Source organism: Malaclemys terrapin, chromosome 8 (assembly GCF_027887155.1).
Source record: "Malaclemys terrapin pileata isolate rMalTer1 chromosome 8, rMalTer1.hap1, whole genome shotgun sequence".
Taxonomy (NCBI): domain Eukaryota; kingdom Metazoa; phylum Chordata; order Testudines; family Emydidae; genus Malaclemys; species Malaclemys terrapin.
Window position 1 is genome coordinate 14,044,634 of NC_071512.1, and position 21,935 is coordinate 14,066,568.

Here is a 21,935-nt window from a genome sequence, read left to right on the forward strand (position 1 = left end):
ATTAAATATTTAGATAACTAAAAAAGCTTATTCATTGGAGTACAAAGTCGTAAACTAGATATTAGGAATCTACTGGTTTCTTGATGGCTGAAGCCCAGAAAAGTCAGTTCTCTAAGCTAGACTGCAGCTTTTCAATTATTGTAGTATGTGCACCTGTTGCTTGATATCGAGACATAACATCTATATTATTAACTGAGATCAAGTCACTGGTCTGCAACACTGTTGCAAGATAAATGCCTTCCACATATTAAAAGAAGTCTTTTCTTTTCATTGGCTTTTGTTTGTAAAGCACCTCATTTGCAGTAGACTTTTTTTTTCCTTCCTGATTCACTGCTGTTTTTAATTAACAGTTTGTAAGCTAACAGACACCATGAAAAGAAAATGTGAGTTATCAGTGCTTCGCTAATTATACGAGGTCCAGAAACACCCTTTAAAAACAAACAAAACAAAATCAGTTCATTTACCTTACCACAACCAAAATAAAAACATCATCAAGAATAAAAGTGTGTGTCTTTTTGGTCCAAGTACCTGAAACTGGTTTCTGATTAAAACATTAGTGAGGATCCAAATGTAAGGAGAAGCAATGTAAGTTTTCCACTCCATCTGTCCATACAAAAATAGGATTTTTAACTGCTTATTTCAGCTTTATTTAATTCAGAAGTGAAATAATAATAACACATTATGCTCTACTCCAGGAATTCTTGTGTTGTTCTTTAACACCAGAAAGGTACATTAGTATATGGATACCCTGGCCTTTATAAATTAGGCCTACATTCCACATATCCTGAAGATGCTAAATAATGTGGATATGCAAATGTTCCCTAACTTTACAAGTTTCAGAGTAGCAGCCGTGTTAGTCTGTATCCGCAAAAAGAAGAACAAGAGTACTTGTGGCACCTTAGAGACTAACAAATTTATTAGAGCATAAGCTTTCGTGGACTACAGCCCACTTCTTCAGATGCATATATGCATCTGAAGAAGTGGGCTGTAGTCCACGAAAGCTTATGCTCTAAATGCATATATGCATCTGAAGAAGTGGGCTGTAGTCCACGAAAGCTTATGCTCTAATAAATTTGTTAGTCTCTAAGGTGCCACAAGTACTCCTGTTCTTCTTTTAACTTTACAAGGAATCACAAGAAGATTAATTTGAAGTCTACAGAACACTAAATACTGCTTTATAATTTTATGGATTGCATATAGTTACACTCTGAAATGGCTAAAAAAAGTTACTGGACTGATCAAATCCTGCTGATATCCAGCATGGGGCCTGAATTTGTCAGCCATATTTTCTCAAAAATAGCATCACATTTCAAGTAAGTTTTAATATAAATTTGATAGAGCCACAACACTTAATCATATGATTAATTTTACTAGCATGAGTAGCCCAGTTGATTTCAACAGTACAACACGTGGCAGTAAAGTTAAGCATGTACTTAAGTGTTTGCAGGAACCTTAGACATTTTAAAGTACTTGATTTTCAACCCCAATGTCCAAAAAGCACGCTCAAGTAGTATGGGACCCTAACATAACCCACCCATTTTTTAAAGTGGCTTACAGCTTTTATAAAGATATAGAGAATCTTTCCTATAGAAGTATCTCGTAAATAGCAGCAGCCTTCAAAACGCCTTCTCAATATAAGCTTTGAACATAATTAAACCCCATTTTAAAGACAGTTTATTATCATTTAAATTTGTGTAATCTGAAAAAAAACAAGTTTTTTAAAGAAGCAAGCATAGTATTAGGAAGTTAAATCTCACAGACACCAGCAGAAGTAATATTTTTTTCTGGCCCATCTGTAACCTAAGAAATTTTAGTGTGTTTTATTAAAATAGTCATTTTTAAAAAACACATTCAATAACTATCTTGATTACTTTCCTTAATCTATGTAAAAGCATCACCAATCTCATGTGCAGTATGATTTAGAAAGAACAGCGAGACATAAAGAAGCCAGTTTACAGCCACAAAGAGAAAAACGTAGGCTTACTGCAACAGATCTTTTTTTTGGTAAAAATTTCCCCAACATGCAAAATTTTAATCACTCCTTCCCCATCAGCAATGTTTATCAGAAAGCTGAATACAGCACATCACATTTCTCAAACCACTGAGTACCTTGTCCCAGGACAGAGGAATGGAAATTATTTTTTAAAATATTGTTTTCAGAAGTCATAGCTTGTCTTTGTTCTTGCTTGGGAAACACTTATGTCCCATCCTCCTCATCAAGAATGAATAGCAGAGGGCAAGGGCTGATGTTCTAAGCATCCATGTGCTCGCACCCCAGGTTGAACCAGCCAGTTTTCTGAGCAGGTTGTTCCAAGTGCTGATGTTGGCTGCCATTTTCAAGTGATTATGGTACATTAATGACCTATTCAATGTGCAACGGAGGTAAACTGGGTTTTGGATCATGCTGCAGACGCTGGTCATTGGAGAAAACTCATGGCTTACGCTTGAATTATACAGACGAAATACACTAAAAACTGTCTTAGAAAAGCTCGGCTGCAAGCGCCATCATCTACAATAGTCTACCAGGAGCTACATTATCAAGACCTCGTCAATTTCTGAGAAGGACTAAGCTTAGTAGCTGCAGCAGATGTCATTGGCATAGATAAACTTGCACAAGAGTGTAGTTGGCAGGTCGTTGATGTACACGTTGAACAGTATCAGTGAAAAAACTGGCCATGATCCATGAAAACAGCAACCTACTTTTATACACAGACCTCTTCAATCACTCGCCAGCTCACCTGTCTTTTAGATGCCTTTTATAGTAATTTATGCTACCACAGGACACGACAGTGGAATCTAATTGGTGCAACAAGTGGTCAGTGATGACAGTAGTTAATCATTCTCTCATCACTGACCCACCGTCTGTCCACCAGGTTTTGATATGCCAAGGCACCTGTCGTCATCTCTGAACCAGTTTCGAACAGGACCGGGCAATTGTGCAGCCAATCTCTTTAAATGGGGTTTTTCTAATGACCCTATCATATAGCGGCATTCAACTTCAGACTATGTCGTGTATCCTTAACCAGTGCCCACTGATTTATTTTGACAGTGGTCTACCGGCTCTCCACCTGGCTGACGATGACACCATCAAATGGCTGGGCACATTGTGCATACCCTGAGAGATCAAGAATGTGTCTAATGCATAACACACATTCCAGCCAACATTCAGCATATCTACAGCAATGCATTTGCCCTTTCAGACTTAGTTTGCAAAGACAATCACTTTTCTCAACTATGATTTAACAGAATCAACCTGATATCCCCAAAAACTTAGAATAGCAGTGAATGTTTAATAGGTAAGTGCATCTTATAAACAAATCTACAAGTAATGCCTTTTTTAAAGAATAGGAACATTTGGATTTTTTTTTTTTTAAACTCAGGAGGATCAACAACTTCCATTTCAAAGATTCTCACATGTATAAAACATTTTATTTTTCAAGAGATGTCATTCATAATGACCATATTTTCCATTATGTGCTCCAAACCCTCTTTTCCACATAATTCATTAGAGAAAATAAATAATAGATTCAGATTTCCAGAGGCAAATTAGATTTCCTTCCATAGTAGCTGCAAATAAAAACAAATATTTAGATATGGCTCCCCCACACAGGCATAAAAGGGGTTAACCATGTCTTGCCCAAAAAGGATCAATGGAGAAGAAACCTCCAAGCAGCCCAGAGAAGCTCTGGGAAGCACAGCCAATTAGGAGGAGCTGCAGGGTGCAACCAATCCAGTCCCAGTAGGCTCACATAAAAGAGAGCTGCAGGGCACTAGCAGAGTAGAGTCAGTTGCTGCTGGGAGCCCAGGAAGTAAGGACTGTGTCCGTGGAGGACTGAGAGAACTGCAAGTACACTGCACAAAGCAATGGCTGGCTCCTGAAACTGAGCAGATGAGTGCCCTGAGGTGAGGGCAAAGAAGGTGGTAGGATGAAAGAAGTGGCCCAGGGAAATACAGCATCACTGATGGACATTACAGAGGAGCAGCAGGAAACTTCTATTTACAGGGTCCCTGGGCTGGGGCCCGGAGTAGAGGGCAGGGCTGGGTCCCCCCACTGTCCCTTGGGGAAGTGGCTGGACAATAGGATGGTGACACGCACCCCCCAGGAAGGGGATATTCAGAGGACTAAGTCGCAAAGAGGGCGCTGAGGTTCTGGGAGCTGAGAAAGGAGCCAGAGGCGGGAGCAGAGACAGAGTGATGGGGTGCAGACCACAGACATGGGTGTTTGCATTGAGCTAATCCCCAGAATAACCAGGAGTGGCACCAGTCTGGCAATGAGGGCTGCACCCCGTGACACATGCCTAATAATTGAAAATAAAAGTTAGATGACAGTTAACTGCTACACCTAGTGTCTGTCCAATTTAGTGCTGATGCCTTGTTTCTCTCTCTCTGTCTTAGTCTATAAAGGAGACAGAAGTTTACCCCTGAAGAGGTTTATTCCTGCATTTACAATTTCTTTTGAGTAGAGTATTAGGAAAAGAGCTGTCTTGAAAGATAGTTAAAAAGCAGTTATATACGTTGTACAACATTTGTTTTCAGTCTACAGTAATTCTCTAAGCAAGAATTGGAAAAATTTTCATTACTCACAGCTAACAATAGCTTTCTCTCCTCTTACTCCTTCCCCATACCACCTCTGCAACTCCTCCCACCAGAATATTTTAATACAGAGCAGCTACTGCTTTTATATTTTACAATCCCAAACAAAGCTATTTGGGTCAGAAATACAGGACCCAATGGATTAATAATTTGACGGATTTTTTTAAATCTAGGAGATATTCATATTGTACATTAAGACCAAGCAGCTTTTCTGAATTTAATAAACCGTGTTCTCTTCAACTAGACTCAGCTATTCTAGCTGTACAATGATGTACTATGAAAATAACTGAAGTCTGATCAGTATTATTTTTAATAGCTCCCTGGATGCAGTACAAGCCCATGCTGCCTCCCTCGCAACCCCTCCCCCAAAATATAGCCTTGTTTGGTGTTGCATCGTCAATGATAATTGCAAATACAAACATCCTTTCCAAGCCTTTTATGAAGTATTACCTTTCTCCAATATTACTCCCTAATACAAGATAGCTTAGAGCTTACTCTCCACTTGAAAAGCTGGGGAAGAGGCAAATTAAACAAAACTCCATACCCTAGCAATATGCAATAATACTTTTGTGTAGTTGCCACTGAATGAAGCGGAGGGGAATAAAGGGAGGAAGGAAGGTTTGCTTTCCCATGCAGGGGCCAAGGTACCTCAACTTAATCAATTCTCAAAATCTATAGAGAAAGCCCACGGCCTTCAAGTCATTCACACACAGGCTTAAGTGGCTCCAAACCTATTGCTCAGACTCTCAACACCAGACGTGGGCAAACTACAGCCCGCAGACCCGTCCTGCCAAGCCCCTGAGCTCCCGGCCGGGGAGCCTAATCCCCGGCCTCTCCCCCACAGCCACGCAGGCTGCACTCTGGCCCACCGCTCCCACTGGGCAGCGTGAGGAGCGCAGCTAGCTCTGGCTGGGTGTCGCAGCTGCGAGCTCCTGCTGCTGGTAAGGGGGCAGGGAGTGGGGGGATTGGGTAACAGAGTGGGAGGTCCTGGGGGGCAGTCAGGGAGGAGGGGGCGGTTGGATGGGGCGGAGGTTCTGGGGGGGCGGTGAGGGGTTGGGGAACAGAGAGGGTTGGGAGTGGGAGTCCTGGGGCGGTCTGTCGGGTGTGGGGATGTGGATAGGGTTGGGAGGGCAGTCAGGGGACAGAGAGTGGGGGGTTGTATAAGGGGGTGGGATCCCAGGGGGCAGTTAGGGGCCGTGGGAGATGATCAGAGGACGAGGAGCAGAGGGCAGTTGGATAGGGGGTGGGAGTCCCAGGGGGGCTGTCAGGGGACGGGGAGGTGGATGAGTTGGAGGTTCTGAGGGGGCAGTCAGGGGGCAGGAATTGAGAGGGGGCAGAGGCCAGGCTGTTTGGGAGGCACAGCCTTCCCTACCCAGCCCTCCATACAGTTGCGCAACCCCAATGTGGCCCTCGGGCCAAAAAGTTTGTCCAACCCTGCTCAACACCCATGACAACATGGCTCTCTGAAAAATTGTGCTACCATGCAATCCCTGGCTATTATCAGGCCAAAACCTCTCATGTATGGGTTGGGAGTATACAGTGGGAGTGTGCATATGAAAGAGAGAGAGTCTTCTGTTATACCAAAAATCTTTGCTGAGGCCTGATGTAATGAATAAAATAGCTCTTCTCAAGGTCCACTTGCTCCTTGCGTATCACCTAAGAACTACAGAGCACAAAACACGTGGCCTTTGCACAGGTGTGTTTTCACAGGGTCAGAAGGAGAGGGGAGTTATATTGTGTGGGCTCAACCTCCTCCTGTGTGTTCTGAATATTTTATTTTAAACAGATAATTCAACAAATGAGCCAGGGTCAACAGGCAGCATTTCAAGTACTTTTCTTTCCTCATATTACTTTTTAAAATTGGCAAACATTGGCACAGTGCTTTGAAGATGCAATGTGCTTTGTAAGTATTGAATGATTAAATTATTTTAAATATTAGAATACTTAATTCCATTAGCAACTTGATTATATGAAATTTGAAACTAAAATGTCTGCATGTAAAATATTTGTTTATTTAACTTCCAGTCACCATCAGTGTGAAAGAGGCCCACCGTTGCCAACAGACAAAAAGTTCACTACTCTGTGTCAGCAACTCCCATCAGGCCTGACACGTAACACATCTCTTTCATGGTATTTATCTATAAATAGAGTACTGTAAGGTATCTAATGAAAGTTGGTGTCAGGCTGGTCATAAATATCATTGTAAAATATATGTATTGATTATAATAGGCTTTCTGCCAGACAAAGCATGGCTATGTGTCTATACCGACCTCTGATGTAAATTAAGCATTGTAAATCAAAACAACGGGAGCTACATTTGCATTCCAAGTCAACATGAGGATGTGAAGTCAACATGGGGGGGTAGGACACTGGAAAACAAACAAAGGACATATCAAACGTTTACTGGACTATAACTGGAGACAAGACAGACATTTGATCATCTACTTACTGAGGAAACCCCTTGAAGGGCATGGGAAAACCTGTGATCTGGTTACTGAAAATCAGCAGCTCTGTCAGAGACTGTATCCTTGGGAGAAAATCTACTTTAATAAATAGGAAAAGTAAACATTAAGTATAGACCTGGGGTTGTGTTTTATATGTGTAACCATGTTTCCACTCATTTTTATTCAAATTTATACATTTATTTAAAATGTAACCCTTGATAATAAACTTATGATTGATTCACTGTAAATATATTTCAGTGCTGTAATGTTATTAAGGGCCTGATCCTGATTTGTACCAATCAAGCAGTGTGTATACTATTCCTTTTGGAATAGCAAACCTAGTACAGTGAAACCCCGCTATACTGTGATGTTTGGTGTCCAAAAAATTACATCGTGCTAAATACAGGGACGTGGTATGGCGGGGTTTCAAGCCCGTCAGTAGGTCCCCAAGGCGGTGCATTGATGTGCACCGCCTAGTGCCCCGCAGAGGAGAGAAGCTGCGACCCCGTGCCTGCCGGGGTCAGTGAGCACCGGCGCCCGCAGCCCTGTTGTTCTCTGTCCCCGGCAGGCGCAGGGCCACAGCTTCTCTCCGGCTTGGAGAGAAACCGCGGCCCCGCACCTGCTGGGGACAGAACTCCAGGGTTACAGGCTTCTCCCCACCCACCCCTTTCTGCTTCTTCAATGGGGTGCCACTGAGGGTCCCCCCATTCCACACACCCCCCACTGCAGCTCCTCAACCCGTTTGCTACTTTATGTCCTCCCCACCCCCCACTGCGGCCCCAAGACCGGAGATGCCCTGTCCCCCCGTTACAGCCTGAGGCCGCAGTGGGGAGTGAGTGCCCCTCACAACTCCCACAAGCTGTGAGGCTGCCTCCCGGGGCCGCAGTGGGGGGGAGTCCCAGTGCTCAGGCTTCCCCTGCCACCCCCTGCGCTTCTGCCGGGGATGGGTTGGAGCGCTGGGGGCTTCCCCTGCCCCCTCCCCACCTTCTGCTGGGGACACCGTCTGGGAGGCGCGGGGGGGCCCCAGTTGACCACTGCCCCTGGAGCGCTTCGGCGGCGCTCTGGCAGTTTTTTTCTTTTTGCGCTTCGGCGGTGCTCCGGTGCCCCTCCCCCCCCCCTTTTTTTTTTTTTTTTTTGCTTGGGGCAGCCGGAGCCACCTTAGGACCGTGTTACATCCGAATTCGCGTTATCGCAGGGTTTCCCTGTAATTACTGTTAGTGTCCAGTGACAGGAGCTGGACACTACAGAGGTACGCTTCAAAGGAACTCAGGGACTGGGGTACACCAAGTATTAACCTACAAGGCAAAGTAAGGGATGGCAGAGACCTGAGTAGACTGTATAGATTCTATAAAGATCAAGAAAACAAAATTATCCAAGGCACTGCTTCACAAGAAAAGTTAAATAGTGACCATTCTAAAATGTGCAACTTCACTGTATGGCATATATATAGAGAGAGAAAACGTCCTCAAATGACAAAAAGGAACCTGAAATGTACCACACTACTATAGGGCACAATATTCATAAATGGTTAATCTTTCATTCACATTGAAGCTCTCACAGTGTGCAATCTGAGCATAAGGATTTTAGTCTGTTGGTTTGGAGTTGGGGATACGCACTTGTATTGTCAAAGGAAAGGGAGTACCAAGTTGACTATTTCATTATAAAATCTGAAATCTTTTGGCTTAGACATGGTCCATTGTTACTCATACTTCTGTAGTCTTCTTGTCATTTCTGATGATTTATATCTTTCATTCTTTCTTTGTTCAAATATTATTGGCATTCTATCTTAGCCAAGCCTTTTTTTAAAAAAAATAATTAAAAAAAAAAAAAAAAAGATATAACATCACCTGAAGTGAAGAGCTGAGGTGTTTATAAACAATCAAGATTTAGAACACTAAAAAAGTACAAAGAAACAGAGCTTCTTTAAATAAATACCAATACTAAAATATGCAAGTTAGCATGAAATCTTTACCTTCTGTCACAATACAGTTTTCTCTAGACTCACACAGGTCTCAAAAATCTAGTGCGTAAAACAATGCGTTTTTTATTATCTAACAGGTATGACAATGTAAACAGTACACATAGCAATATATTAATATACTTATATTCTGTATATTCCAAACACACACTTACTCAGTAAAGAGGATTTGAAAATCTCAGTGCCTAAGTAGTCCATCATAATCACACATGATCTCTTAATCACAAATATGAGTGCAATGTGACTCTTTAAATGTATCTAGAGCAGTCTCTCTCAACCATTCCAAACTACTGTACCCCTTTCAGGAGTGTGATTTGTCTTGCATACCCCAACTTTCACCTTACTTAATAACTACTTGCTTACAAAATCAGACATAAAAATAGAAACGTGTCACAGCACACTATTACTGAAAAATTGCTTACTTTCCCATTTTTACCATATAATTATAAAATAAATCAATTGGATTATAAACACTGTACTTACATTGCAGTGTATAGTATATAGAGCAATATAAATAAGTCACTGTATGAAATTTTAGTCTCTACTAACTTCACGAGTGCTTTTCATGTAGCCTGTTGTAAAACTAGGCAAATACACCGCTACCTTGATATAACGCGACACGATAGAACACAAATTTGGTAGAGGTGTATCTAGATGAGTTAATGCGTCCCCTGGAAGACCTCTGAGTACCCCTATGGATGCGCGCACACCTCGTTGAGAACCACTGATCTAGACTACATAGTTAATGAGAAAATTTGCTCTAAAATGCTAAATTAAGATCAGAGTGCTGTGCCTGACTAAAGTTTGTACATTAAACTTTTCCTTTCTTAGCAAATATCTTTTGCAGGCCTGGCCAAGCACACAGTGTTTCTAATAGCAATTTAATTTCTTTTAGTGTCACCTGACTGCGCGTAGAAATACTTCAATTCTTTTGCACCCATTTTTTTCTTTTCATAGAAAAGTTTTACATTCTCCTTAGAAGAGCGAGACGTAATTGTAATGTTTTATGTGATTATAAAAGAGCCCAAATTCTCTGAAGCTTTTCATTCTCATACTTAAATAATAAAAATACTGTTGTTAATTTAATTGTGGTGGTTGAGCTCCAAGTATTTTTTTTCCTTCAAGCCTTTTGTATATCATACACGTTATCTCATTAGCCAAAAGGAAAAAATGTTCATTTTCTTCCAGATGATCTCACTAACTAAGCAGACCCAAAAAACACTAAGAAGCACATGATTTAGACTGTAAACAGTTTCATACAACAGAACATTCTTACCCTTATTATAGTCTGGCAGCCGCTTTCCCTCATTATCCACCACATAAGCAGTTGTAATCTCATTAACAATTTATGGAAGACTTGCAATTTATTTTTTTTACATAAGTCACTTAAATCATTCACTCCTTAAATTCAGGTAAACACACCGTTTCAATGCAGTCTTTATCTAGGCTTTATGCACATATCCAATTGTGACAAACTTCAGGCATTGCTGAACTTCACTCCAGAATGGTTGAGAGTTTAATTTCCTGCCTTTAGTTAGATACTAAGCTCAAAAACATTTCAGTCCTGTAATTTTACCATAAAATTTGAGTGCACAGATGTAAATACAGTATGTGCGTGCACGCATGCACAATGGTACCAAAATTTCCAGTACTCTCATTCATTGCTGCTGCTTGTCTGGATCTCAGTTTAATAACTTACTAGTCTGCATTGGTGAGAAAAGAGAATAACTTATTAGCATTAAAGTGGCACCCATTATTTATTATTTTTCTTGCAGTAGCACCCAGGTGCTCCTGCATGGATCATGGCCCATGCCCCACAAAAAACTTATCTAAATAGAAGACAAGAGACAACAGGCAGATACAAACAGATGGGAACATGAGGTGACAAACAATACTACTCAACACAAAAAGCAGAGGTCACAGCACAATAACCTATTCTCCAGAAGCCCATATCAAATCCGGGTTCCACTGTAATAAATACTGTACTCTGTTACCAAAGCTCCCGCTCCCTTCCCCAAACAGCTTGCAACCTAAGGCCTTGAGCCTGCAGCAGATTCATTCTTGAGGCAACATCACTTCCCATCATCTCACTAACATCAAAGGCTGCCCAGACTGGTTGTCAGCCAGGTCTACACCTTTGTTGACTAAACTTTTAAACTCCTGGCATTTCTCTTATAAAAGAGAAATCAAATGGTAGCAAACCACAAGTTGACTGGTTGCAGTTGTGAACTGGCAAACCATTTCACCAAAAATACCCAGCACCAAAGCTCAGCAATTAATGCTAGCAAAGGCCACCTTCACCACCAAGCTGTCATAGGAGGCAGGAGACATAGCAAGTAGAATCCTATGGGGGATAAATTCCTTTTCAATGGCTCCACGAGAAGGGCAGCAGTATATGTATTAATTAATGGTTCACTTGTATACACATAAATTACATAGACAGGAAAAATATATATAGTAGTACACAGAGGCTTTGCTAATGTTTAGCTATATATATTAAGTTAATCCAGTTAAAATGCACCAAGTTCATCTTCTCCTTGTTAAAAACTTGTTTCCACAGTCTGAGGGCAAGTGCTAAGATTTGGTTTCTAAAAAGCTAAAGAGCAGTCACTTAATATACTCTCTCTGGTGTAAAAAAAAAAATTAACTGTTGACATAATGGAAAAAACTGGCAAGATACAGCATCAGGAGGCACTGTAGTTAATCAGCTCTGTCCTACAATGAGGATGATGAACAACAATCTATTTAAACTGGTTCTCCCAGGCACCTCATTCTGAAGAAATTATGTGTCCTGTAACTTTTTCTATATATCTATTTTGTCAATTTTATCCTTGAATGACTGATGAAGTATTCAATCAAACTCCTGAGAGTCCCATCCCAAAACTAATTTGCATTACTGATAAACTAGATAGTGTCAAAACACTATTTTGACAGAGAATTTACATAAAGAAAAGCAAACATCTGAGTAATAGAATAAGAAAAATAATTAGGGCTGTCGATTAATTGTAGTTAACGCATGTGATTAACAATTAATCCAGATTAATCGCAGTTTTAATCGCATTGTTAAACAATAGAATACCAGTTGAAATGTATTAAATAGTGTACACAGCTCACTTCATATTATTATTTTTATTACAAATAACTGCACTGTAAAATGCTAAACAAAAGAAACAGTATTTTTCAATTCACCTCATACAAGTACTGTAGAGCACTCTCTGTCATGAAAGTTCAACTTACAAATGTAGATTTTTTTTTGTTACATAACTGCACTCAAAAACAAAACAATGCAAAACTTTAGGTTTGACTTCAATGCTTAACAGTTTGAGGCATCAGGATCTAATGTCTTTCCTGTTTGTGGGCATCGGCAGTCACAAAATAAACAGTACTATCTCTGAAGGGGAGCAAAATCTCAAGGGTTTCTCATTTGCTTCAATAAGACCTCTTTTTGAAATTAGAAAAGATATGGCGCCAGTGGACATACTTTGACACAAATTTGTATCAGCATGGCCTTCATGCTGACATAGGCTATATTGCTGGGATGATTTAGCTGGGAATTGGTCCTGCTTTGAGCAGGGGGTTGGACTAGATGACCTCTTGAGGTCCCTTCCAACTCTGATATCCTATGATTCTATGATTTACACTGCTATTGTAGGGTTACCATATTTCAGCGAGCAAAAAAGAGGACGGGAGGAGCCCCGCCCTAGCCCCTCCCACTTCCCGCCCCCCCTGACCTCCCAACCCTCCCCCCGTTCCTTGTCCCCTGACTACCCCCTCCTGGGACCCCTGCCCCTAACTGCCCCCCAGGACTATCTAAGCCTCCCTGCCTCTTGTCCCCTGACTGCCCCAACCTTTATCCACACCCCCACCCCCAGACAGACCCCTGGGACTCCCACGCCCCATCCAACCACTCCCCACCCCCTGACAGCCCCCCCCCAGAACTCCCAACCCATCTAAACCCCTCTGCTCCCTGTCCCCTGACTGCTCCGATCCCTCTCCGCACTCCTGCCCCCTGACAGCCCCCCCCAGAACTCCCAACCCATCTAAACCCCTCTGCTCCCTGTCCCCTGACTGCTCCGATCCCTCTCCCCACTCCTGCCCCCTGACAGCTCCCCCCCAGAACTCCCAGCCCCCTACCCCCCCCCGCTCCTTGTCCCCTGACTGCCCCCTCCTGGGACCCCTGCTCCTAACTGCCCTCCAGAACCCCACCCCCTACCTAAGACTCCCTGTTCCTTGTCCCCTGACTGCCCCCTCCTGGGACCCCTGCTCCTAACTGCCCTCCAGAACCTCCCTGCCCCCCGTTTCTTGACTGCCCCCTCCAGAACCTCCCTGCCCCTTCTCCTGCCCCCCTTACCCTGCTGCTCAGAACAGGGTGTTGGGCTCTGTGCAAGCCGGACACGTGGCTGAGCTCCCCAGCACAACAAAACCCGGTCCCTGGCCCTGCACAACAAAACCCGGTCCCAGGTCCGGACCGGGTTGCAGGGGAGAGCTGCCCTTGTATCAGCACAAAGTGCTCTCGCTCCCGTTTTGCTACGCTGCATGGCAGAAACCGCTCCCAGTTGCAAAAGGGGAGGGCTGCACTTTGTGCTGAGACACTTGCTCAGAATGCAGGGCGGAGCTCCTCTCCAGCTGCTCCGGAGTCCAGCCCGGGACTTCCCTGCAGCCCTCCCAGCCGCTCCAGGGGAGGGGGAAATCCCGGACATTGTGAGTGCTTTACAAATTCCCCCCGGACGCTATTTTTAGCACAAAAAGGAGGACATGTCCGGGTAAATCCGGACGAATGGTAACCCTAGCTATTGTTTCACTATATTAGTAGGACAAGTTTTCACCCTTTTCTCCACACCCGACACACAGATTCCAAACATACAAGGAAATGAACAACTTCCATACAGAGCATCAGACACAGTCAAGTTGCTTCTTCATACAGAAGCCATTAATCTTAAATTCTACCTCCTCCTCCAGACTGGAAATCTGATGCTTTTCAACTACAATTCCTGAAGATGTATCATGAACCCAAATATGCCAGGTATGGCTTCATAACACAGTGAAGTAAAAATTCAGAATAGGGTTACCAGATAGCAACTGTGAAAAAAAGGGACAGGGGTGGGGGGTAACAGGCGCCTATATAAGAAAAAGTCCCAAAAAACGGGACTGTCTCTTTAAAAACGGGACATCTGTTCACCCTAATTCAGAATGATATACAAAGTCAAGCAGAATATCACAGGGCAGCCAGTTTAACCCTAACCCTAAATCAGCTGTTATGCTCCAGTTTAAACAGGTCACCTAATGTTCATTGTGCTCCAAATTTGAAATGTAGTAAGATTTTTGTCATGTTTTCACTGTGACTGACACCAATCCTCTTTTACTTCATATAAAAAAAAAAATCACATATTGCTATTGACTATAATCCCAAATCCCATGGAATAGACTATTACGCAGTCACATTTGTGAAGAGAAAAAGGACAATGTCAACTCATATAGTCCAAAATTTAGATTTTATTAAAGAGCCCAAAACAAAAACAAACACAAACTTTTCCCTAAATTTCAAATATAGTCAACAGGAGCCATTTTTAATTAAGAGTACCTCTGATGCAGTGTTTGCTATGTGAACTCTAACACACTGAAAACTAAAACGGGAGCCTGGTAAATTGAAGGCTACAATTGATCTTCAATGTTTAATCTGAGAGGAATTTGAAAATAATGAAAACTAAATTCTATTTTTAAGTTACTGAAAGTGAAAAAATTAAGGCAGTCTTTTTAACATATGCAAGGAAGTATATGTTGATTATGTCCCTTTAAGCAGTTAAATTAACTTGTACATACCTGCATGGTGGTAAAAACATGGAGTCCTTCATAAGGACAGATCCAGAAAGAAGAATATACCAACATCTGGCAATAGTGTCTGAACTATAGGAAAGAAAATCAAAATAACTGATATTGTCATCTATTTGAAAGCAATATAAAATATGTTATATAAGTTATCACTCTGGCACTGAAGCTCCACATTTTACCATACTGAAGATTTAGACTGCAGATTGAAGTCCAAGAGCATTGCTGATACACTGCCACAAATTAACATTTTATGAGTATTCATTTATATTGAAATGGAATGGCCTGTACAGAATTTTAAACTGAAATTAACTTTTACCTTAAATCTTAGAATATTTTGAGCCAATTTAAAAAAGAATATTCAAAAATAAAATATTAACTTGTATTTAAAACATTTTCATCCCAAAGCATGTTACAAACTACATATACAAGAATGATTTCACCCTGTACTAAATTTTTTTAGCATTTTAATAGTGCACAATAAGTTTAGGACAGGATGTGAGAAAAAAAATATATATATATATATCCCACAACAAACTATGGGATGAAATTAGATAAACTATTTAATGGTCCAAACAGGAGTTTAGCAAATACACTAAAACTAACATATCTAGCTATTTCTAAAGTGCCACAGGATTTTTAAATACCAATCGCAGTCAGATCTAATGTTTAAGTTCCCAGTGCTAGAGTGCTTCCCCCAGGATCAAGACCCCTCACAACATGAAGAGGAACTGGTCAGTACCAACTCCAAGGGAAGGATGCCATCTACTGCATCACCAATACCATGCCCATGAGCATGTTAGTTTTTCTTCATGTGTTAACTATATACATTTGAAAAATATATTTGAGGCACATGTGCATGCACACACTTTTAATGTGAGCTATGTGGTCCAATTCTGTAGGAACTTCTGAAAATCTCAACCAATATATTTGTACAACCACTTAATTTTCAGAGTTACTAATATACTTATTTGCAGTGTTGTTGTAGCTGTATTGATCCCAGGATATTAGAGAGACAAGGTGGGTTAGGTAATATCTTTCTTTCACCAGCAGAAATTGGTCCAATAAGACAAGCTTTCAAACTGTGATGCTTTGGGAATCACCGAGACCAGAAAGGCATTCTATCACCAACTTGCTTGTAACTTTGCGTGTCTTAATACTATATTGCTATGGTGGCTCGGAGCTCTGCCACCAGTAGCCAGCCTACTGGCGTGGACTGCACCCTCAGCAAGTTTGCTAGGTGACACTAAACTGGGAGGAGTGGTAGATACGCTGTAAGGTCGGGATAGGGTTCAGAGTGACAAACAAATTGGAGGATTGAGCCAAAAGAAATCTGATGAGGTTCAACAAGGACAAGTGCAGAGTCCTGCACTTAGGAACGAAGAATCCTAGGTGTTACAGTGGACGAGAAGCTGGATATGAGTCAACAGTGTGCCCCTGTTGCCAAGAAGGCTAACGGCATTTTGGGCTGTATAAGTAGGAGCATTGCCAGCAAATCGAGGGACGTGATCATTCCCCTCTATTTGGCACTGGTGAGGCCTCATCTGGAATAGTATGTCCAGTTTTGGGCCCCACACTACAAGAACAATGTGGAAAAATTGGAAAGAATCCAATGGAGGGCAACAAAAATGATTACGGGGCCGGAGCACATGACTTATGAGGAGAGGCTGAGGGAACTGGGATTATTTAGTCTGCAGAAGAGAAGAATGAGGGGGGATTTGATAGCTTCTTTCAACTACCTGAAAGGAGGTTCCAAAGAGGATGGAGCTCGGCTTCTTCTCAGTGGTGGCAGATGACAACAAGGAGCAATGGTCTCAAGTTGCAGTGGGGGAGGTCTAGGTTGGATATTAGGAAAAACTTTTTCACTAGGAGAGTGATGAAGCCCTGCAATGGGTTACCTAGGGAGGTGGTAGAATCTCCTTCCTGAGAGGTTTTTAAGGACAGGCTTGACAAAGCCCTGGCTGGGATGATTTAGTTGAGGATTGGTCCTGCTTTGAGCAGGGGGTTGGACTAGATAACCTCCTGAGGTCCCTTCCAACCCTGATATTCTATGGTAAAGGTCTCAACCTTCCACCAGCCTAGTTACTCCTTGCAGGGTGACTTCAACCTGTCCCAAGTACCCTCCAAATCCATCTCCCCGAGTTCTTCACCACCACACATTCAGACTTTTTCCTTTCATCTCCCCCAAACGAATGAAACCTGTCCCCTATTATCAGTTCACTTTGGAGGGACCCACTCCACAAAGTTTGCACACCAGAGACCTGCTTGTGGTAAAAATAAACACAACGTTTATTTAATAGAAAAATCATAAGATTCGAAGATGAAATGGTATGGAAAAGAAATACATACAAGTTATATAGAAAATAAACAAAGATGCAATCTCAGGCTTTACATTTCTATATTAGTTAGTTTCTCTTTTCTAATACAGATTTCCTATTGTCTCTGAACAGTTTCCTAGCATGCCCTGTCCTAGAGAGAGGATCCAATCTTTTGCAGACAGTACCTCTCTTAGATGTTGTCCCTCAGTTCCCCAATGTCCTTCACTTCAAAGTTTACGAGTTTGCAGTTTTTGAACTTTTTTTCCAAGATCACCTGAAGAAGAGCTCTGTGTAAGCTCGAAAGCTTGTCTCTCACCAAAAGAAGTTGGTCCAATAAAAGATATTACCTCACCCACCTTCTCTCTCAAATAGACTTTTAATTACTTTTGTCAACCTTAAATGTTGCAGTATTTTGTATTTACAATAACAGTAAGACAAAGTGTACATATGACAATTTGTTGGTTTATTCTGTACCACTTCTGAATTATGGATGATTTTATGAAATTGTAACATGAAGTTACTATCATGGAAAGCCTGTATGTAGATGGATCATCCATGAGTTAGCAGGGCTGTGCCAGATATCTGCTAGGCTAGAGACAATGGTGAATGATAAGCACTCAACAATGGTCTTTTCAAAGTGAAACACACCTTGAGTCTATGGGATAACTCTACTTGGTAAAAGATATTTCCTCCTCTTGTCTGATGGAGGTGGGGATTGGAAGTAAAGGAAAGTTACCAGGAGGCAGAACAAAAGAAGCAGGTGACCCCAGCAGGAGTCTATAAAGGGAGGGAGAGTGAGCCATTTTGCACCAGAGTAAGATGAGATTGGTTGCTGCAGGGCAGGGTAGGCAAGGGGATAGAGGACTCTGCCTGCCTACCTTCCTGAACCTCCAAGGTCTCACAAGGGAAGGACAAGCTAGGAAGTGAGAGACATTTACAGTTTTGTATGATCTGTATTCTCCTGTGCTTTACGTGATTAAGGCTAAAAAAACAAAGATGTTAGCCTTGGCAACGTGTGCATGTATTGTGTTGACTGCTTCACAACTACTGCATGCCCCTGAGTGAGTTAACACTGTAAATCTAAAAAAGCTTCACACATTTTGGGGTAAAGTTCTGGGAGAAGGGTGTATTTAATTAACAAGGAGTCTGAAGGTCAGTGCTGCACCCAGAGGGGTTCCAACACTCAAGGTGCAGATATAAATTCTGCACCCTGAGACAGTGCACCTAGGGACCCTGAGATTGGGCAATGGCTAGACTCTGTTCAAGCTCCAGGAACTTGTAACACCCTGGAAATCCAGAGCACAGAGGCTTGGATTTCCCTCACAACAATCCTAGTCGGTGATCAGGAGGGGGCACTCGTTAGGATCTGTGATGACACATATAATTTGACATGCAAGCAAGCACTAGGTTTCTCCACTATGAGGGTGATGATTGTGGCTTAAATGTACTTACCAAAAAAGAACTTGGTTGCCCTTGTATCTTTCATAGCGAGCACTTGAAGACATAATTCTGAGAAAAATGACATTTTAATTTAGATTTTAAACTCTAAAAATGTTTTTAATCTATTAATCTTTCAGCAATATCACTTTCTTTAAGAATCAGGGGAAGTCATATGAAAGACTAGAAATTTGGCTTTGCTTCTTGAACCATAACTTCAAACTTAAATGAAATTTTCGTTATCTAAATAGATAACACACAACATATTCTCTGAGTGTTTAAATCACTCCTACACACTGGAATTAACCATAGCAACAGTATAAGAACAGAGGTACTTCTGATGCATATTTTGTGCTTTGTCTTGTTTGCCTCTTATTTCATATGTGCCAAGATAATTGGAATACACATATTATTAGAGCATTTGCAACAGAAAGTTAAATAGGATATAATTTGTACTGGACTATGCTATCCCCCCCAATCCTTTACCTTAGCTGATGTTCCCTGAGATGTGACAATATGTCCATTCCATGAAGATAAGAATAGATAGTATTTAAGTCCTGCAAACAAAAAGAAAATATCACTTATATGCAATTCGGATGTTTGGCGTATCTAATTTTCCCAATATTTGCCAACATTATTATTGCATAATAATTTTAACATATTTAACAATGCTAAACATATTTTTGAACAAAAAAATAGAATAGGAAACAGTTCAGGGAAAAAGTAGGTCTGCAGAGCCAACCTACTCTGAGCAGCGGACACAATAAAACTGGTTTGCAACTAACACTTAAGTACTTCCATGGGCAAGATCCCGATGTGGTTTGTTAGTCATAACCTCTGCATGTTCAGCATTTATATAGAAGCATAAACGCATATAGCTCTGTACAGTAAGTAGAAGACACCAAATAACAGTGCCTTGCATCCAAGGTCTTACATCACCACTGTAAAGTTGGGTATACTTATTTTACAGAAGAGGCACAGAGAAGTTGAGGAAGATGCTCAGAAATCACATAGCATGCTAGTAACAAAGAGTCAGGACAGAATCCAAATAATGTACTCCCTTTGAAACATCTGAATGATTCTCCTTCATCAAACTGGAAGTGTTGCATTTTGAGGCATTGCCTTCTCCTCCCATTTCTAGGGCACTGGCTCCAAGACACTCCCAATCCTTGCCAGCACTGAAAGCAAGAGACCTGCTTACTGGGACTGCGCCTTTAGTCAAATGCTTGTCAGCACAGACCACCACCAGAAAGGCAGCAGATTATCACCATGAGTTATTTTTACTAAAGAATTAAACTCTATTTCTAGTAGTAACTCGAGGTAGTAAGCATTTCTTCAATTATCTTCATTAAACATACATATGTATGCATCTGTGAAGCTAGAAGAACAATGTGCTGTTTGCAGCAGCTAATATATTTTTCAGCCACCAAATTAAAACATACTACCCCTAAAACATTAAAAAAAAAATTACTTTAAAGATTGGACCTCACATGAAAATACTAATCATGAGATACAGTTGTTTAAACCTCTCACTGCAAAAAACTCTCTTTAGTCACAAAAATATTTGTGCTGATAGAGTAGACCACATGCTAAGGCAAAAAACACTAGAGCTATTCAGCATTTAATTTACTATCCAAAACAGGTGTGCGATTAGTTAGCATTGAACCCATGCAGCATACAATACACAGAGAAGTGTAAAACTCTCACCAGCTTGAACATTTGAAAACATGTGTTCCTAAGTTTCCAGTGACAGGCGATGCTATTTCTGCCACATATGCAAATGAAGTATGAGTGTAGGCTTTGGAATTTACAGTAGCTTTTTTGAGAAATTTCTTGGCTTAGTACTCAGCTTCAGAAACACGGTGGATATGGATTCTATTCCATAAAAAAGAAAGGTCATGGATGGTTTGTATGTGAGCTTTATTACAGTTTCAGATTCCTAATGCTATGAAAGTTGCAAAAGTTACTGTTTGCTTAATAAGCTATCTAAAACTAAAGCATCTATCAAAGGGCTTATTCGCATGATTTAAAGTTCCAATGGTGAATTGCTGCATATCAAATCTTAAGCAAAGCCCTTTTATTACAGGTTCTATTGTAAATATGTTCTTTCCACACAGAAATATTACAGTGATAGACATTTTTGTGATCGCAATAAGCGATGCGTGTATTTTTCAGTTCAAAGTATGATGAAACATTACATCAATGTACTAGTTATAGAAAGTAATCTTTGAAGAAAATCAAGTGTAACTACTGAAAAAAAACAGGCCTTCAACCAAAATTTAAAAAATCTTCACGATATACTATAGGGCCACAGTTTATTTTAGCATCATTACTTGAAATACTGTAGTCACAGCTTTTGTACAAGAATGTGTCAAACACTATTACCTTATAACTGATTTTTTCTCCTCATATTTCACTACTTAATGTGTTTTTTTTTAAATCCCAAAAATAAAGTGTTGTAAGTAATCTTTGAAACTCAGAGCTTCCACTGCTTTTTAACAATTTGTAAAAACACATTCACTCTCTATTGACAAAGTAGTTTTGATCAGGACATGCAGGCAAATGAACATCACACACAGAGATGGATTTTAAGATGCAGGCTGCAACTTTATTTATTGATAGCTGGGAGGCACATTACATGTCCCACCTGTCACGGTCTCATACCAGACATTTAACTAGATCTAGTGCAGTGTTCAGGACTCCCTCCATACAACTAATAATTTTGTAGACCTGCTTGAATCCACCCTCAGGAGTCCACTTGCTTCTAAATCCTTTCCACTTTCCCTGCATGGAGACAAGGGGTAGAGAGAGTTTCCCAATTGAGGACTTCAGTGCGCAAAGACTTCATTTCTCATCTCTTCCCATAAATAAAAAGACCACCAGCACAATCCCAGGTCTCATTTACTTCTGGGAGCTGGTCCCTTTTATCCTTAGATGATACCAGCCACAAGTTTCAACAAGCTGACACAGGGCTTGTTTACATGGAAAGCTAGTGCTAGGGTGGCCAGGTGCCAGGTTTTCAACTGGAAAGTCCAGTCAAAAAGGGGACCTTACTGTGTCCGGTCAGATCTACTGACCGGACACCCAAAGTCAGATTATTGCAGGCGGCGGAGGTGGGGAAGCACTGAGTCATAACACATGCCAGCCCCTCATCAGCCAGGGCCACCCCATACCTGTGTTGAGCAGCTACAGCTCCCAGCCCCAGCATGGCAGGAAGTCCCTCTTGACTTGGGCAGGGGGGGAAAGCAGCAAGCGATGGGGGGCAGGGGGGAAAGAGGAATGGATGGGAGTGGAGCCTTGGGGGAAGAGGCAGAGGTGGTGCCTTGAGGGGTGGGGGAG

The 21,935-nt window shown here is 41.4% G+C and overlaps 1 protein-coding gene across 7 annotated transcripts in view; it reads right to left on the minus strand.

Moving 5' to 3' along the window:
• The window catches only part of RAPGEF6 (Rap guanine nucleotide exchange factor 6), a 225,085-nt gene that overhangs the window by 160,836 nt on the left and 42,314 nt on the right, over nucleotides 1-21,935 (minus strand). For all 7 annotated transcript variants that reach the window (XM_054038150.1, XM_054038149.1, XM_054038154.1 and 4 more), the window contains 3 exons: nucleotides 19,083-19,153; nucleotides 18,612-18,668; nucleotides 14,836-14,919 (listed from right to left, as the gene is read on the minus strand). In XM_054038150.1, coding sequence (XP_053894125.1) covers nucleotides 14,836-14,919; nucleotides 18,612-18,668; nucleotides 19,083-19,153 — 212 coding nt within the window. The remainder of the gene's footprint in view (nucleotides 1-14,835; nucleotides 14,920-18,611; nucleotides 18,669-19,082; nucleotides 19,154-21,935) is intronic.